This window comes from Bacillus rossius, chromosome 3, assembly GCF_032445375.1.
Source record: "Bacillus rossius redtenbacheri isolate Brsri chromosome 3, Brsri_v3, whole genome shotgun sequence".
NCBI classification, from domain to species: Eukaryota; Metazoa; Arthropoda; class Insecta; order Phasmatodea; family Bacillidae; genus Bacillus; species Bacillus rossius.
Window position 1 is genome coordinate 23,896,722 of NC_086332.1, and position 18,642 is coordinate 23,915,363.

The following is an 18,642-nucleotide window of genomic DNA, read 5'->3' on the forward strand; positions in this document are numbered from 1 at the left end:
AACTGGATAAACAATTTTTTTTATATAGTTTACGCTAAATTTATCAATATTGCCATATTTATTTTAAAATTAACTCAACCTGGAAGAATGTGGCGGTATAAATTTGGCACGAGAAATTTTGTGCGATCGCAGTTGTCTTTCGTCTTCGTTCTTAGTCAAACAGGATATCTGTACTCGAGGTGCAGTATCACAATTTCCGTTACATCCTATAACACAACAGCGACAGGCGTGTTCCCTTACCGCTCAGTGAGAATATCTCGACAAGGTATAGTCGGTAGAAACACTTGGCGCGCTTGGCTGGGGCGGGCTAGGACCACCCCTGCTGACGTCACACCTTTCCTTCCGTTTGGGCAGCAGGCCTGCAGTCCAGAGGGCGTGGACCGGGCCGACTGGGAATCTTACGGTTCACTGAGAGATAAGAGCCACACCCGAACAGTTCTGAAGTTCTCCCAAGTTTGCCAATCGCTCGTAAACAAACATTATATATTTAACGGTCATATAGTATTTTAAATAACGCTAACCTAACCTAACCTAACCAACATTTCATTTTCGTTACAATAACCTAACCTCACCTACACTTCCGGAAAAAAATATAAAAATATATTATTTATTACACTGACCTAACCTAAACTTTTACTTCGGTAAACTTCGGAACTATTCGGGTTGTGGTTGTGGCTTTCTTCCCTGTGAACTGTAGGCTGTCCGGACCGACCGGCCTGCTTCGTTGCCTCGTCTCTATTATCCTCGTAACAGTAGCTTTTAACAGAGTTTTCTGTTGCTTGAGAACGTTTTTTCAACACTTGATAATCTTGAAAACATTTTCTTGTCACACAAGGTTTCCTTGCTGGACTATGATTCTCATCAAGGTTGTGGGCCCGAACAAAGTCTATAGTTGTTGTTCAATCGTGACAAATATTTGGCAGCAAAATCACCCTTGTAAAGTATTATTATGGTTTAAAACTTGATCTGTAATTTAACCTCTTGGTGTTATCGGATAAGAAACTGCGCAAATACAACATAAAGGCCAATGGGCAATTAAGTTTTTTTTTATCCGTGGACTGTGGTTACGTTTCAATGTAACGTAGCAAAGTCTTTGAACAGATATGTATTTTGATAATGACAATGTCAAGCGTAGTTCTATTTTCGCGATGTGTATCTCACGTAAACACTCAATTCAGCTCACAAAGCATATTGCAGACAACGTTTTTATGTTATGAATGTATTTAAAACGATTATGAATAATAAAGACATGTTTTATTTTCTAAGTAAATTAATTATTTCAAATTTAGTGAAACGTGCATTTACAATTCATTTATTATGGGCTCTAATAATATGTTGTTTATCACTGTATTATTACAGAATAATGTGTTACGTAAGGAGAATACATTATTAGTATTTTAGCATTTATAAATGTTTACTCTGTGAAAAATTGAGTTAATATTAAGTCCCTAGGTAGAGTACTAATTATTTATTCCTAGAAAGTTATGTTTGAGTGTCGAGAAATTATTTTAATATACTAAGAGTAAAAACATTATATTAAGTTCCGTTATATAATAGAAACTTTATAGACCTGCCACTGGTTGTATTGTCATTTGAAGTGCAGTTTAATGGAGGTTATATAACAACATAACCGGATGCTATAATACAGCGAAAAACTGGCTCGCACATAAATCAAGCAACGTAAAAGAATTCACATGATCGTAAAGCAGAAATTCATTTGACTTTAGCATGTTCCGTAGCTTGAACAAGTTAATATCCTTTCTTATCCGTTACCTACATATCTTGCTCCCGCTGGCCGGAATAAAACTAGTTTGCCCTTTGTAGTAGAATCAAGTGAAAATTCAATTCAATTGGTTTTTTGTTACATTTTGTACATTTTACAGTTTTTGGTATTGCAACAGGGCACTCCAGCACTCAGTGCTATTTTACCTCATTTAATTTGATACATATATACAAAGTGAAAAGAACAATGGTGATTGTGAAAAGATTTTAACTAGTGATAATTTGCGTACATGCAAAGAAATTAGGGAAAAAAAAAACGTTTGGTGGAAAGGAGAACAATTTTTTTTCCGTAAATGTCATAAATATTTTGCTTATGTAGGTAATGATGACAGAGAGTGTAATTCGTACACTGGAGTTATCGCCGCCGCATGCGGCGCAGGGCTGACGCGCATTGGTATTCAGTGAGACGTTGACAGCTGAGTGAATGTACCGAGTTACGTCAAATATTGTAATAGGATAATATGGGAAACAGACAAAAAAAATGCGAGACATGTTGTTCAGCGAACCTGGCGGCGTGGACTGAACCTACGCTTTGGAAACGGCGGTAAAAGGCATTGAAGTGTGTTTGGTGCTATAAGATGATGGTTCTATTTGCGAATAAATAAACACATTATTATGTGAACAATAATTCAGAATGGCCGGAAATATTTGTGCGGTGTTTGGCTGCAAAAATTACAACGTTACTAACTGCTCAGTCTTTTTTCAGATTTCCAGCGGACCCAACGCAGTAAGTGTTTCGCGTTTCGCGCATTCACAATTTTAACCCCTTTGTTTTATATTTTTGTCTCTTATTATAAAGTAATTATTTATTATAATTCCTTACCATTCTTGTAACATGATTTGTTTGCAGCAGTTTCTCCCGGTTTAATTAAGGATTTTTATTTAAAATGCAGTCACATTTTCAGGTGAGAAATTAATTTCATACATACAATTTACTTCCGTTACTAAAACTAGTTGTTCTTGTTTCCTTAAAAATAAAACAGCTGGAAAACCAATTAGATACTACATAGGCCTACTACTTGTTCAGTTATTTTGATAGATTATATTTTGCACATAATTACATATCTATCTTTGACACATACCTTTAAATAAAGCCTGAGAACAGTTCTGTATGAATAATAGCATTAAATGTGTTTGAATTTCTAGTTTTGGTAAAAACAGCACTTAATTGTGTAAACATGTTGCCTTTAATATGCACGTAAAATTGAATTACGCGGGGCTTTCTTCAGTCCACGCCGCTAGAATGCGCTGCAGTCTGGTGTCTCGCGCTTCGCCAATGCTAATTGGCCGGAGTTTCCCATATTATCCTATTACAATATTTGGTTACGTGAAATGACAAAATCTGTTTCACCGCATTTTACCGCATTTCTAAAGTTCCCAGGAAGCTGTTACATGCGATTGAGTGTGAACTTTAGATCGTTCTGATAGTGGGTTAAAAATTACAAGTCTATTGCTAATAAAAATCCGTTGGAAATCTCGCATGTCACGCGACACGCGCAGATCATGTTTACAGTTATGGCCACGGTTGCTAAACGGTCTCTATTTGTTTTTACTGTGTAACATATCAGCTCTCGGTATACGTTATTTGGTGGGAGTAATTTCGTAAATGCGGCGGAAGTCAAGGAAAGGAAAACCACGGGGCTGCCATCAGGGACGGACGATGAGAACCAAAGTTCACAAATAACAAGAAAAATTTTATAGTGTTAACGGTTTAAAGAATTTTAAGAAGATGGGCCGTATTTTAATAGAATTCCTTGTCGAAGATCAGGTCTACAGCCGGGGTTTAGTATTTTTGTAAGTCTTTTTTTTTTCTCTTTTATCGGAGTCGTTTCTTTATATGATTAAACTTTTCGCTTCGCAAATCGAATTATTTTATAGTTGACATAACTGCTCCGGCAGCGAATTCTAGCGGCGGGTGTGGAAACTACGTGTGATTCGCGTCCATAAATTTAGTTGAAAACAGAACTTGCGTATATTTATCACGCTCGGCATTATTTTAAAGAATTCAACGTTATATTTCGTGTTCTGGTTTCGTATTATAAGTGTATTTGCAACATGAGAACACATGAATTTGCTCGTTACCGAGGTCAGATGTTTACACATCTCTGGCGAGTACCAAAATACACGTTAACGTTCCTTTTTTGAATTTATCGCGAGTCTGTTATCAAGATAATTAAGAGTAAATTTTGTGATGAGAGTTTTAAAAATACAGTTACTAGTTGAATTTAATCAAGAGGATATTCTCTTTATATTGTTACGAACGTGCGCAGGGCCGCGACGCGTGCAGGTTCGACGCTGGCTGGCGGCCCCGCACTGCCACTGACGTCACGTGGCCGCCACAACGTGAGACATGCCGCGCGCGCCTGGTAGATTACAAGGGTCGTTGCTTCCCCCCTCCTTCACTCCGCTCCCCTAGCAGCGCTCTTCCTTTGACACGTTAACCTGACACCTGGCAGCTGGGGAGTTCCGCGCGCCGCCGTGCGAGCTGCCGACGCCTTTCTAGAGATATCAGGCATCGGCGCGGAATGACGCGACTGGCTCCAGCTGCGCTGGCGAATTCTAGAAGTGGCGCCTGGGCCTATATAAGCCCAGGACGCCGGCCTCCGAGGAGAGTTCAGAGTGTAGTTGATCCGGGCGATAGTGCCGCGGGGGCGGCGGAGTTCCGGGGGCGAGTGTCTGAGCAGTTCAGTTGGGAATTCAGTTCCGGGGCGAGTGTCTGGGCGATAGTGTCGCGGGTGCGGTGAGAGTCCCGAGCGAAGTTCCGAGCGAAGCGTCGGGCTGAACCTCGGCGAAGTGAAGTGCGACGGCGGTGGCGGAGTCCCGCGACGGAGGTCCACGAGGGGTGCTGCGGCGAGAGTTGCGCCAGATGTGCGGCCCAGCGAGGTGTGCGGTGTGTAAAAACCGAGTGACTGGGGAGTAAACGTTTTTTAAGTGTAATTGATTATTAGGCATTTTTAGAAGATTATTTGTTAGTGATGTAAATATTGGCAATCAATAAAACTGTGTAGTAAAATCTCTAATTGGACTATCCATTTACGAACCCAGTATTTTTCCCCACGACGATTTATTATTTTAATTTTAATAAATCTTAACAATATTTAAGCCTCTCTTCTAAAATAATTATTTTAAAGACGCCATCATGGTTTTAACCATTTTTGTGGTTAATTTTATTAATATATTTCAATATTTGAAATTCGATCTCTGACCATCCATATAAATTATTCAATGGAATACCTTGCTAAAATGTAAAATAATAATTGGTGTTTAGAATTGATATTATTTTTCATTCATAATGTACCTATATAAAACTCCAAAAACTCTTAAAAGTCACTATTTATGGTCCAGAAAAATCAACAAATTGGTGAAATTTAAAATACACTAAAACTAATCATCGCTAATATACTAAATAAACGTGTTAATGTTAACAAGCCGTGTAGTAACAGAGAGAGCCATTTTCTCTGCACTGCAATATAGGCCCGAGACAGACTATAATAATCTTCAACCGCCAATAATTCAAGCCACGCCTGGTGCTGGAAGACACGCCGAGATGGTTACTTCATTTTCTCATCACTACCAATCGCATGTGTTGTTGGTTCACAAATGTCCACGCCATATTGTTAACTAAATCTTGATGTGGAGCTGTAATTATGAAAACTTGCGCGAATTTGATTTGTAACCGTTACGAGCTTTAGTCCAGTCATTTAAGCTTAAATTAGGTAAGAATCTCGGAATTCAAGATACCCAGCTGTAAGTCTGTAAATACTTGTATATTGACACCCTAAAAGTTGTCTCAATACCTACATATGGTAGGGTGTACGCAACTATTAAATTTCAAGGTCAAAGGTCACAAAAATCGGTTTTTTGCGCTTTTTTTTTGTAAATATCTCATTTCCTATGGGTTTTTTGCTATTTGTATCAATATTGTAGAATACAAAATTCTCTACAAATTTTGTTCAAAAAAAATTTTCATACGGTGAACCGTTTTCGAGATAGAGGGCGGAGAGCGCGCGGTGACAGCATTACTTCAGGTCAACTGGTGCCTCCGGTCGAAAACGCGCCATATATAGTTGATGAACTATCGATAAATCAATCGATTATAAATATTTGCCAATTTTTATTAACTATTATATTATATTTTATCATTTTCTTCGTGCATTAAATCTATATCTATATCTATATCTATTCAATAATACTGATAACCGTTTCCTAAAACTGCAGTTATAATAGGACAAGATATTGATTTACTTGTCATTTTAATTGGGCGTACACTGTCTTACAAACAAGAAATTTTCTTTCAAAAAGTTGGGAAAGGAAATGTAAAAACGGAGATATACTCGACTAAAAGTTTTGATAATTATCCTCATTCCAAAACACATATTTTATTTCTGCACGCATTAAGTGGCTGTGACACAACTTCTGCGCTTTTTAAAAAGGGAAAAAAATCATTTTTAAAAGCTTTTGAGAAACTGACAAATTTGGATGAACTAGCTGCAGCATTTGAGGAAGAAAATTGTTCGGTCCAGAGATTATTAGAGAGTGGAACTCAAACCTTATTGGCAATCTATAATGCTCCGAAATCTGTGAAAAGTCTCGATCATCTTCGTTATATACATTACGTTAAGTCTACAAAACTTAATAAACCTGTGCAGCTTTCAAATATTCCACCAACAAGTGCAGCTGCTCATCAACATTTCAAACGTGTATATTATCAAGTTCAAACTTGGTTAGGCTATGATTTGGAACCCCAGGTATGGGGTTGGGCAATGCGAAACGATTTTCTGGAGCCTATCATGACAATTTTACCACCTGCTCCAGAAGATTTGCTAAATACAATTTTCTGCAACTGCAAAAGTGGTTGTGGTTCGCGATGCGGATGCAGGAAAGCGGGCTTGCAATGCTCTTTAGCTTGTGGCCAATGTAATGGGCAAGCTTGTCTCAATGCTCTACCATATCAGAGCGACATTAACGAAGATGGAACCTTTGACCCCGAAATCATGGAAGAACTTGAGACAAATGTCGTTGAAGACGATAATGAAGACCAGTTTGAAATTTACCAGCAGCCGGAAGACGACGATGAAGAGGAAGATGATGATTAAAATTATAAATTATAGTTTTTGTACCCTTTATTCCATTTTTACTTATAATAACAATAAATGGTTTGAATGATATTTTTTAATAAAAAGATTAATTCATAATTTATTTGTTTTTTTTCATTATGTAAGAAGTTATTAATTAGGTTAAAATTCAAATATAATTCCTATATTTTCTTTAACAATTCTGCAATTACATGGGCAGGTAAGTGTTGTTAAATAAATTAATACTGAATAAAAAGTGGATAGGTTAGGAAAAAAAATGATAAAATATAATATAATAGTTAATAAAAATTGACAAATATTTATAATCGATTGATTTATCGATAGTTCATCAACTATATATGGCGCGTTTTCGACCGGAGGCACCAGTTGTCCTGAAGTAATGCTGTCACCGCGCGCTCTCCGCCCTCTATCTCGAAAACGGTTCACCGTATGAAAAAATTTTTTGAACAAAATTTGTAGATAATTTTGTATTCTACAATATTGATAATAAATACAAATAGCAAAAAACCCATAGGAAATGAGATATTTACAAAAAAAAAGCGCAAAAAACAGATTTTTGTGACCTTTGACCTTGAAATTTAATAGTTGCGTACACCCTACCATATGTAGGTTTTGAGACAACTTTTAGGGTGTCAATATACAAGTATTTAGAGACTTACAGCTGGGTATCTCGAATTCCGAGATGAACTTACTATAATGACTGGACTACTTACCTTTTTGTAAAGATCTGAAATTAAAATTTGAGACAAAACATATGCAACAGCGCTATTGTGATACATTTACAGTAAAAGCCTTCTCGAATAATAATGACAAAAGAATAAACTAGCCAACATGGCGCGTGAAACCGAGCCTTGTGAGAATGCATAAATATTTGACATTCAGGTGTCCAGACGTTATTCCAGGAGTTATGCAAGAAATGATTGACCACCATAACTACCTTTCATTACTGCTTATTACAAATGTCTGCGCGGTAGTAAATTACGAAAGCAATTTTTTCCACGTTTTTATGACTCTTTCCCCTGCCAATTATTACTCTTTCCCCCCCCCCCCCCCCCCCAAATCCACCGTAAACGAAGTATCCACTTCCTAGTAATTGCCACTTTCTTCGTCTACCTTTCCACAGCACAGACCTCATGATTCTTTCGGTTCAAAACAGTGCCATAGTTTTATATATATATATATAATATATTATATATAATATAATTTTGACCCACTCCTACGTATTTTCTTCGAGGTCATTATTTTGTAAACACCCTATTAATCAGTTACCAATCAATGTTGTCTTAAAATATTTGAAGTGAAACTTTGTTTACAGCCGGTAGGATAATTCTCTGGAGTGGGACACTCGTTGGGAGGGGAGAGAGAGAGAGAGTGAGAGAGAGAGAGAGAGAGAGAGAGAGAGAAGGAATAACGCATAACGAATAAAGTAGAGAGTCAGACATCTGTGTCACCCCTTGCAGGTTTTTCAAACGCCATGTTTGTTAGAAGTATGAACTTCCAATGTGAACCTATATTGTGTATTCTAGTGAAGGCGAACTCAAAGATGATACAAAAAAAAACACCTAATTTTTTTTTGTATCATCGCTGGGTCCGACGGACTGTGTTGTCCGAGGTTGTTTTTCGTCTGTATTTTCTGTCCTTGTTACAACTGTCTTGTCGTTGTAAGCTCACTGTGTTCGTCTGTGCCGTGATAATTTTTTTCTGATTTAATTCCTTCAACGGAATTATCTGTTCTGACTATGCACTCATACATATAAGTTTAAAAAATGCATTTGAACTATTATGTTAATTTAATTAGAAAAATATCTTTAACAGAAAATATGCATGTAATTATATCAATATGATACATATAAAATAAATTTAAAGGATATAATATTTCAAAAATATCTCTTTTTTTGCGAATAAAATGTTCTAGGTTATATAAACGATCATTATAATTTATTTTTATACATCTAATCAACACATTTTAACAATAGTCTGTGTTTCGTCATTTCAGGTGCATGTTTACATGTTGACAGACGAATCACAGCCATCCAGTCCTGAATGGCCCGGCCAAATAGGGCAATGGTGGTTCATCTTTGCAGACGGCCGCCAACCACAAGGAAACAGATCACTAGCGCGGGCAGTCTAATCGTTGGGGGAAGCCTACGATTCACTCGTCCTTCTGGACATACCCGAATACTCACGTTGGCAAGCCTTCTTTCAACAGACGAGAGAGCCAAACTCCCGATCGTGCATCTTCATTGTAAATAAATATACAACTCATGATAACTAATGGTCAATTAGGTTAGGTTAGCTACATTATAAATACTTTAAAACATTGTGGACGGTTGATTTGGCTAGAATAGCTACATTAAAGATATTGAGAAATCATGTAAACGGTTCCCCCCAAATAAATACACCTGTTGTGGTACGGAAAAAAAAAACTAGCATGAACTTCGGGGAACTTCGGGTTTGGCTCTCTCGTCTGTTGAAAGAAGGCTTGCCAACGTGAGTATTCGTGTATGTCCAGAAGGACGAGTGAATCGTAGGCTTCCCCCAACGATTAGACTGCCCGCGCTAGTGATCTGTTTCCTTGTGATTGGCGGCCGTCTGCAAAGATGAACCACCATTGCCCTATTTGGCCGGGCCATTCAGGACTGGCTTCCCAATCGTTGGGGAGGAATACCCGCCCCTCCGCGCGCGCAGGTCGACCGGCGTGACGGGGCGGCTGGGCGTGAACGGCGAGCCGCGCGACGACCGGCTGTTCCACAAGCTGTCCTGCTACATCACGCAGGACGACCTGCTGCAGCCGCTGCTGACGGTGCGCGAGGCGATGCTGGTGTCGGCGCACCTCAAGCTGCCGCGCCGCCTCGCCCACCAGCAGAAGATGCGCGAGGTGAGCCGCCGAACCTTCTGCCTTCACACTCACCACCTTCGTCTCCCCTAGAGACGTGTGGCATGCAACCTCGGCCGGCGACGAGCAAATTCATGTGTTCTCACATCGCAAACACACCTGTAATACGAAATTTAACGTGGAATTATTTGAAATAAAGCCTATCGCGATAAATATATAACCAAACTGTGTTTTCAAACTACAATATTTATGAACGCGAATCAAGCGTAGTTTCCGCACCCGCCGCTAGAATTTGACTAGCAGACTGAAATTTTAAACAATACTACTAGCTGCAGTGCCCGGCGTTTCCCGGGCTGAACGCAGAGTTAAAGCAAAATGTACAGCGCTATATGACAGTGTGGTGGACATAGAGAAATGACACACACAATTGATGTTTGAATGTCTGTGACCTATAATTTTCTGTCTACCCATAGCGATCTGTTGAACGGTTTAACAGTTGATGCACTGCAGCTCAATCTAGTGGCGAGTTATAGCAAAATGGATATAGCGAAAATATTCTCCGTGTTCCAATATCTAAGTATAACAATTTTCATGGTGATCGGTTGAACGGTTAAGAAGTTGATGCGCTGCAGCGCCATCTAGCGGCGAATTACAACAAAAAAAACCCACTTTGATGTGCCAACTTTCATTACGATCGGTCAAACGGTGTCGGAGTTTATTAACGTCATACATACCAACATCATATCCTATATAATGAAACGGCTCCGATAAACGCAGGTTTAGGCTCTGATTTTCGACAAGTTAAAAATGCACTAAACAGTTAATACTATAAAGTTTATCATTAGCTTTGTGAAATTTTGTTCGCGGCTTCCACCACAGACGATAGCACTGTGGTTACACATTTCCGTTCCATGATAAACAGTGCAAAACTGCAAAGGCGTATGTCCAAAAAAAACCTGCATTAAATCAAGTAATATACAGTTTAATCATTTTTCTCTAGTGAAGTACTCCATTCAATTACAATTTATTTATTCCTTAATAATTTAAGAGGAACAATCTGAAACAACGAATAATAATTACTTAGACGAGGAACATACATCGAGCCGTTCCGTCGAATATTACTGGAGCGCCCCGCCTACCCGGGCACACACGGTGTGCAGAGATTCAGAAGAAGCCACGTGGTTTGGAAACTGCTCCCGCTGCCAGAGTGGTGTCTAAGATGAACACTTCATAATACGCTGAAGACGAGTGTGTGGTTCTGTTACCGCATTTAAAACTGTATTTTTAGGAGTGTGAAAACGCGTGTTTTCCGAGTAATTTTTAGACAAGAATCAAGTTAAATATTCTTGAAAGCGCCCAATGGCCTTCATCTTCGTTTCTCCACCATATAATCAAACCTCATATAGTTGCCCTGTGCACGACGAGAAGACTTTGCGCCAGTATACAGCCTTGCTCTTAGAGGCGATGCCGCGCTAGAAGCACCAGCGGGCGTCGCTCTTATCATCCCGCCTCACTAACACAGATACGCCCCTTAAACATATCTACGACAGGGTAGCTATATTAAAACTGCTTCAAAGTGATCAATCTAGTAAACAGTTTTAACATTTTTTTTTTCACTTTAGTTTTTTTTTTTTGTAGGTTTCGCTGTTTCATGTGCAGAGCGGCCTAGCGTAATTCGTCACATCATCTTGGTTGTCTCCATCGCATGCGTAATGTCAGCCTGATTCGTTCTGAACCTGATCTTCGCAGATCACGGAGATCCTCACGATGCTGGGCATGGCGGAATCCCTGGACACACGAACCGAAATGCTGTCCGGGGGACAGAAGAAGAGATTGTCTGTAGCCTTGGAGATGATCAACAACCCGCCAACGTTCTTTTTGGACGAGCCGACCAGGTCAGTAAATAATATTGAAATATCATTACAGATTTGTGGTTTAAACTGCTATTATCAGACGCGATTAATGTGTGTTGGCAACACAAGAGTTAAGAACGGTCAGGAGACGGCATACTATGACACAGTCCACAGTCGAAGTCACTTTCTACCTCACCATCGTCGCACATCTAAAGCAGCGCGGAAATGGTGCTTGGCCACACCTGGTGATGGTTAATAAGTATGAATGAGAATTTCCGTCGTTAAAAACAGCCACTTCCATAAAATAGTCCTTTAAAACGGTTTTCATAATACAAACACCACACTTCAGCCAACGTGGCGCGAAAGTGGCGCATATCATAAGCTTCACGCAGCATCTATGTGGTGGTATTGCATGCATGGCTACCCCTGGTTGGCTGGCAACCTACAGCGTGTTACCGAAGACTGATAGTTGAATGACTTGCAGCCTCTGGCAGTTAAATGAGAGTTTTATATTGTACTCAAGTTTGAGTTTACTTTTGCCGTACGTTAATATCAAATACGCTATAGAGACCAATACCGGACAACTCTATACATACAACAAGGCGATAGTGTGGAAAATAACATAGCGGCAAGAGGTGTGGATTTCAAAAATATCTTATGGCTATTTTTTTTAATTACATACTATCTAGTGTAAAACATTAAGTATTCAACAGATACATTGTTCATGCTGGGCATAACGTCTGCCATCTATCGAACTGACGTGACAACTAGGTACGCGAAGTTTTCACACAGAAACCTTGGAGCTATCCGGTATTAGTCTCAAGTGTATTTGGTGATATCCTCAGATGACAAGGTACACGTATAATCTCGGACAATACTTTACTCGATGGACAGGAATAGTTTGTAGCACGGTCGTGCAGCTTCTAAAAGCTGACGAACATCAAAACTTTGCGGCGCACGCAGTCTGAGCCTGCAAGTGATTCAAAATAAGAGAAATTACAACTACAGGCTCTTACGTAAGAAGCCACGAGCATCATAAATTAAACCTCTTACCGTCCCTGAGATTTCTTTATCCAAGGTCCTTTTACCCGTTCTATAATAAAAATCGCAGAAAATTACGACTAGTGTATATGAACACCCTAATAATCAAAAATCAATATTTTTTTTTTTACCTTTGGCCAAAGGAGAGGGGGTGTTGTGGTTTAAATTTATGTAATCACGCAAGTAAATATAACTTATCTAAAATTTGACAGTTCTAAAAAGAGTAGTAGCAATGTACACGTACCCTTTTGCCTCTGTTCTGTCAACAGTGTTCGTAATTGAATTGTGCTTTGCAACTGAAATTGTTGGGGAAACTATTTCAAGAAGTGCCAACTCTGAGATGAGTTGCGGGTTGTACTCTTTGTACGTTTGAGATAGCCTTACTGAGACAGTATTCATGAAGTTGTATATTGCGGATGTATTCCAACCAGGCACAGACACACAAACAGATATTCTTATCGCGATGACAGATGACTTGAGGTCAGCAGTGAGCCATGACCGACTAAACTCTCTTGCCCCTCCCATGTGAAAGGGTTCGTACATATGTGAGTACGAAGCACAGTTATGTGCACATATTGTGCCATAGGACCCAGTGTCTGTTATTTCAGACTTTGGCACGTGCGAACAACATATTTGATTCTTGTGCTTGTTGGCTTGACATTCAGTTGCGTTGTTAAGCCTGTGTTAAACCTGATCTATAAAAACACGCGTTGCTGCTCATAATTACTCGATTTCGGGTGTATTCAATGACCGACTAAAAATCTGAATGTGTAGTGGCAGAGATTAGAGTCAAGGTCGTATACCGGAAGTATTTACGTATTTTATATTTAATGACTTATAATGACGGAGGGAGAAATTCGAAAGATGTTCATTTACATGTGATCATTTCATGTCTGGGCTGGAAGGTGGAAAGAGAACTTTCTTTCTTTCTTTGCATGTTTATACAACCACCTAGCATGTAGGCCAAAACACATTGTTATACTCTGAATATATTTCGTAACGGAAAAATGACAACGTGAAGCCTACTTAGTATGCATCATTCCATTATAAAAAAATAATCAGTTGTGGTTTATTAGTAGTATCGTCTCACCAACATTTAGCCTATTTCCATTTTTTTTATCAATAAGGAAAAACAATATCATGGATGGATGTTATAAGTAAATCGACTGTCTTAAAAGTTAATTTACTTTTATTATTAATTTAATATTATGTATCATTAAGAAACTAAAACATGTAATGTTTTGTTTTCAGAAAGGACTGTCTTTTTTATTTCCTGCATTAAAATTTGAGGCCAAAAAGTCTTATTTAGCGAACCGGCCACGCATAGCGTCGTGTTGTGATGGCAAACACTCTTTTTTCAAATAAATTTGACATTGAAATATCTGTAATGAGATATCAACAAAGGAAAACACAAGAATTAAATTTACCATATATGACTCATGAGGTGCTGATCGAAGCTGCACAGCGCCAATAACTACTATCCAGTATCTAGTGATGGACCCCGATCCGTATAATAGAGCTGTTAACGATGGAGAAGAATAAACAGTATTGTTGTATTTTGACGTTGAACATAAGTTCTAAGAATAGTTATGAACATTCCATGTTCAGATTATGAATCGGAGAAATGATTTTCAACTTTTAAAATTTGAAAATGTAACTAGGCCTTTGGGGTTTGTGGGGAAAAGACGTTAAATGAATCTCATGCAACAAATTTAAAAGTTTCCGACAACCCATGCAGAGTAGTTGGCGACTTAACATGGGTGCTGGTAACTAATTCAGCAGACTCACTAACCTCTGCACGCTAAAATGCCATCGTGACTCAGAGATGCCTCATTTCTGATGCCACATACTCAGCGACGCGTGATGCAGACTAGGACATTTTATTATAGTTCTTTAAGTACTCTTACTCTAAGTACTCTTACTCTAAGTAGACTTTTTAAAGTCCTCCTTCGAAAGAGTACTTGAAAAATTATTGTGCTCATGCTCAACAGTTCGTGACGGTTAGGCAGTAGTTAAAAAAAAAAAAAAAAAAAAAAAAAAAAAACAAGCAAGAAACATTATAGCCAAGGACGCCACACGGAACTAACGCAAGAAAACTACGGTAGTTATAAAATACGAAAGTCACACGATGTACCCACCACACTGACATGAAAATGAAAAACTAAATAAATAAAATCTCTGCTTCGAGCTTTGATTAATGTCATGTTTTTCAAGAAAACCTGTCGTATTCTCAATAATTTGGTTTAAAAGTGTTACTTTCACTGTGCAAAAGTTTAATAAGTGAAAACATAATGCACATAATAAAAAACTAACTTCTATAAAGGTACATTAAGTCAAAGATTTCGGGAAAACTTCACTTCAAATGAGTGTAATGGTCGGAAATACACGCCGATACGCAAGAAGTTGAAAGTTGGCTGAAGCTTGTTTCGATTTTGCGTATTGCCTAGTTAGTTATTTGATTTCTGTGTCTTGGGGTTTTTTCGTTCTTGAGTTTTTTTTTACGTAGTTTATAAACCCGATATTAGAGAAACCCCTTAGAATTAGTCCCTTTATCACGGAAAAATGTGGTGGGTTCACAAAGGGCATTGTGTATTGCTGGAGTACCGTGTAGGTAACCAAATGGGTAAACATTGTGTGTATGTATATCATGTGCACGTAAAGTAACAATGTAAATGAAAACTATATACGTATGTTTTAATTCCATCTGCTCTGTTTGTGGTTAGCATGACACATCAATAAGTTTAATTTCGGGAGTGTCTTGTTACAACAAATTTAAGTAATAAAACTAATTTCCCCGTGGGTATGCAGATACCACAACACTAATGTACACGAGGTGGCTGTACGGAGGATGAAACTGTTGACTACATTGTACTTGGTTTTGTAATAAAAAAAAAAAGTCACGCATTTCAAGTAGACTATATTACAGATTTAAAGTTTGTTAAAATTGGTAATAAGAAGAAACGATATAATGGAACCATTTAAAAGTTACTTGGCACCTGACAGAGAGTAACCCAAACATGAGTAGATGAAGGAATGTTCGGCAGCTACTTCAGCGTGAAAGATACATGAGCGCGGCGGGTATATTTCTGGGGGGGAGAAATCATTGTGTCAGTTAATGACAAATACTACCGATCAAGCAGGCCAAACCGCAGGCCTTCTTTCACACTGAACGTGGAATAATGCCAATGCTTCCCTCAATGTCGAGAAAACCCATTTTACTGTGATGTATGAACGGGCTGGATTTTTTTTAAAATACTGAACCGATGCATCGTTTTAGGACAAACTATCTGAACTTGAATTTGCATTGCTGGCAACACGCGTAACATGGTGTCGGTTAAGTTACGAATGGAAAATTAATTGACCGTAAAAATGATGCAGTTTAGATCTTTGTTCACTTGTTTGTTCCGTGTGATTTAAAGTCGCGTGGTTGTGCGCAGAGATTCACAATGACGCTACCGCCGAGATTGCTGAGAGCTACCAACCATCTGGGCACGGACTCGGAATTCTTCAATTTCAGTCATGTTAAGGTGTTGGAATCCAACCCGCGACTTCCGTAGCACGAAAGCGACGCGTTAGTGATCACGCTCGAGGCCGGGTTTATAAACTACGCAAGAAACTCAGTAACGTAAGAAAAGCAAGACGCAAAAAGTTCAGCAATCAGACATTTTTAGCGTGCAAGTTTATAAATTACTCAAGGGGCAGTAACGCAACGCATGTAAACTTTCCAACACTGGGGGGAAAAAATATTTAAATCATATCATTAATAATTTGTTTTTTCACGATAAACACGAGTAAATAAAGAAGTCCGGGGAAGAAATTCCTTTTCAACTGTTTTACGATTTCAAGTTGCCGGGGTGGTGACGACATGCTTATGAACGACCTTGATTTTTTTTTGCATCGATTGCGTGATGTGTTTTTTGCTTCGTTGCATTACTTGCGCACCTAGTTTATAAACCGGTCTAAGGCTCGGTCTCACACTTTTTTTATATATATCCTTGATATTATATTATTTAACGGCTATTACTGTAAACGTCGACACCCAACATACCTGACATTTGTTTTTCAGACACGAATATTTTCAACTGATATATTTTTTTTAAGGTGGTAGTACAACAAAAATGGGGAAGGTATCGAGTTAAACTTTACAGAAGTAGTCGTTAAATAATTTAACGTCGAAGAGATTTAAAAAAAAAAATTGGTTGTCTGTAAAGTCGGTTTACGGTCGATAGTTTAACGTGACGTCATAACAAAACATTGATGAAATGATTGCATACTTTTATGAATAAAATTGAATCATTGTTATTGAATTATCACTATTTTGTATGGATACAAAGGAGTGAAATTAAATCTACAATTTAATTGATAAAATTTACCTTTTTTTGCACTCATTAATTCAAATATTGTTTATTACTTTAACGAAGAGATTATTTTAACTATAACTTTCATACATGTTTGCTATTTAATTTCTTCCAATCTGTGTTGTTCTGTTGAGGATAGGACGATGATAGGAAAAGAAGGAAACGAATGGGAGTGTTTCAAGTTTAAATGTGTTTCCAAGAAATTCGAATCGATGGTTGTTCCAATTGAGTGGAAGAGAGATAGATGCGGCGCAAGCGTACAATGAGCGTAACGGGACAATGTGCGTGACGGGACACTTTTTTCGTGCGTGCAGCTGGCGTTCCATCTTTTTATTAGACGCTGTCACGTCAATAAAATTCGACGTGGCCCGTGAGGCCGGACCTTGAACCGAGATGTTGCACGAAGAGACGAGTGAACGGTGGTATGGTTTGTTCGCAGCGGGCTCGACAACGTGTCGGCCAAGTACTGCCTGGGCATGCTGCGCATGCTGTCGCGCCAGGGCCGCACCGTGGTGTGCACCGTGCACCAGCCCAGCGCGCTGCTCTTCCAGCTGTTCGACAGCGTGTACGTGGTGGCGGAGGGCCGCTGCGTCTACCAGGGCACCACGCAGGGGCTCGTGTCCTTCCTCGCGGCCGCCGGCATGACCTGCCCCACGCACTACAACCCCGCCGACTACGGTGGGTCACTGGCCTTCGGCTCTGCCGCCCCCGTGTTGACAACGCAGCTACTCTTGCCATGTTTAGTTCGCGTGGTTAAATCATTAAAAAATAATAATAATAAAATATATATTATACACTAGCAGACCCGGCCACGCGTTGCTGTGGCTGATTAATAACACCAATCAACATTGATAATCAGTTTATTATTAATCATAAATTAAGACAATTAATCGAAATAAAAATTATCCTTATCTCTCAAGTTGGAAAATATTACACATAAAAATAAATGCCAATTTTCATCGAAATAGGTTGACTTGGTGAAGAGTTCACTGGAAACAAACATCAGGACACTGGATTTATATATATATATGTATATATATATATTAAGATTAGAGTAACAGGTTGGCTTAAAACCGTTGTTTCAAATGGTTTATTTTACAAAATTTCTTTCTCTGGAAGGATATTCCATACCCCAGGGGCGCAACAACAAGGGGGGGGGGGGGCAAGGGTATTTTGCCCCCTCTCTGAAACCTTGAAGTGGGGGCAAATGGGGGCAAAGAAAGTGCTGTGTAATCAATTTTTAGATAATAAAACTGCTTAAATAGCACCATTTTCCCGGGGGAGGACCCCCGGACCCTTGCTTCAATAAGGGGGATCGATGATTCTTTATAAAAAGGTATATTGCCCCCCCCTTTGGAAATTTAGTTGTTGCGCCCTTGCCATACCCCTAGGTAAGGTCTCTCACCAAAATATTAGGGCTCCGCATAATCTAGGGTTACAACTGTCCTCTGGAGAAATTTGCAGGGTATGCCCAATATTTCATACAATTTACCTTCAATGATCCTTCGTGCTAACAATGCCACCATTGATGTTACTTAAAGCTCTAGGTTTATTTTTGTACACAATAAAGCCAAGAAATTGTTGATTCTTGGCACACAAATTTTCCGTTGCAGTTTCTTCACAGGATGAACCAACACCAGCGACTTGGCACACGAATGCTCACGAAACGCGTGTGC

At 39.0% G+C, this 18,642-nt stretch overlaps 1 protein-coding gene across 1 annotated transcript in view; it reads left to right on the top strand.

The window, feature by feature from the left end:
- Window positions 1-18,642, top strand: part of LOC134530366 (ATP-binding cassette subfamily G member 4) — a 126,047-nt gene that overhangs the window by 92,764 nt on the left and 14,641 nt on the right. Inside the window, exons 3-5 of the mRNA XM_063365123.1 lie at window positions 9,567-9,756; window positions 11,464-11,609; window positions 17,406-17,644. Coding sequence (XP_063221193.1) covers window positions 9,567-9,756; window positions 11,464-11,609; window positions 17,406-17,644 — 575 coding nt within the window. The remainder of the gene's footprint in view (window positions 1-9,566; window positions 9,757-11,463; window positions 11,610-17,405; window positions 17,645-18,642) is intronic.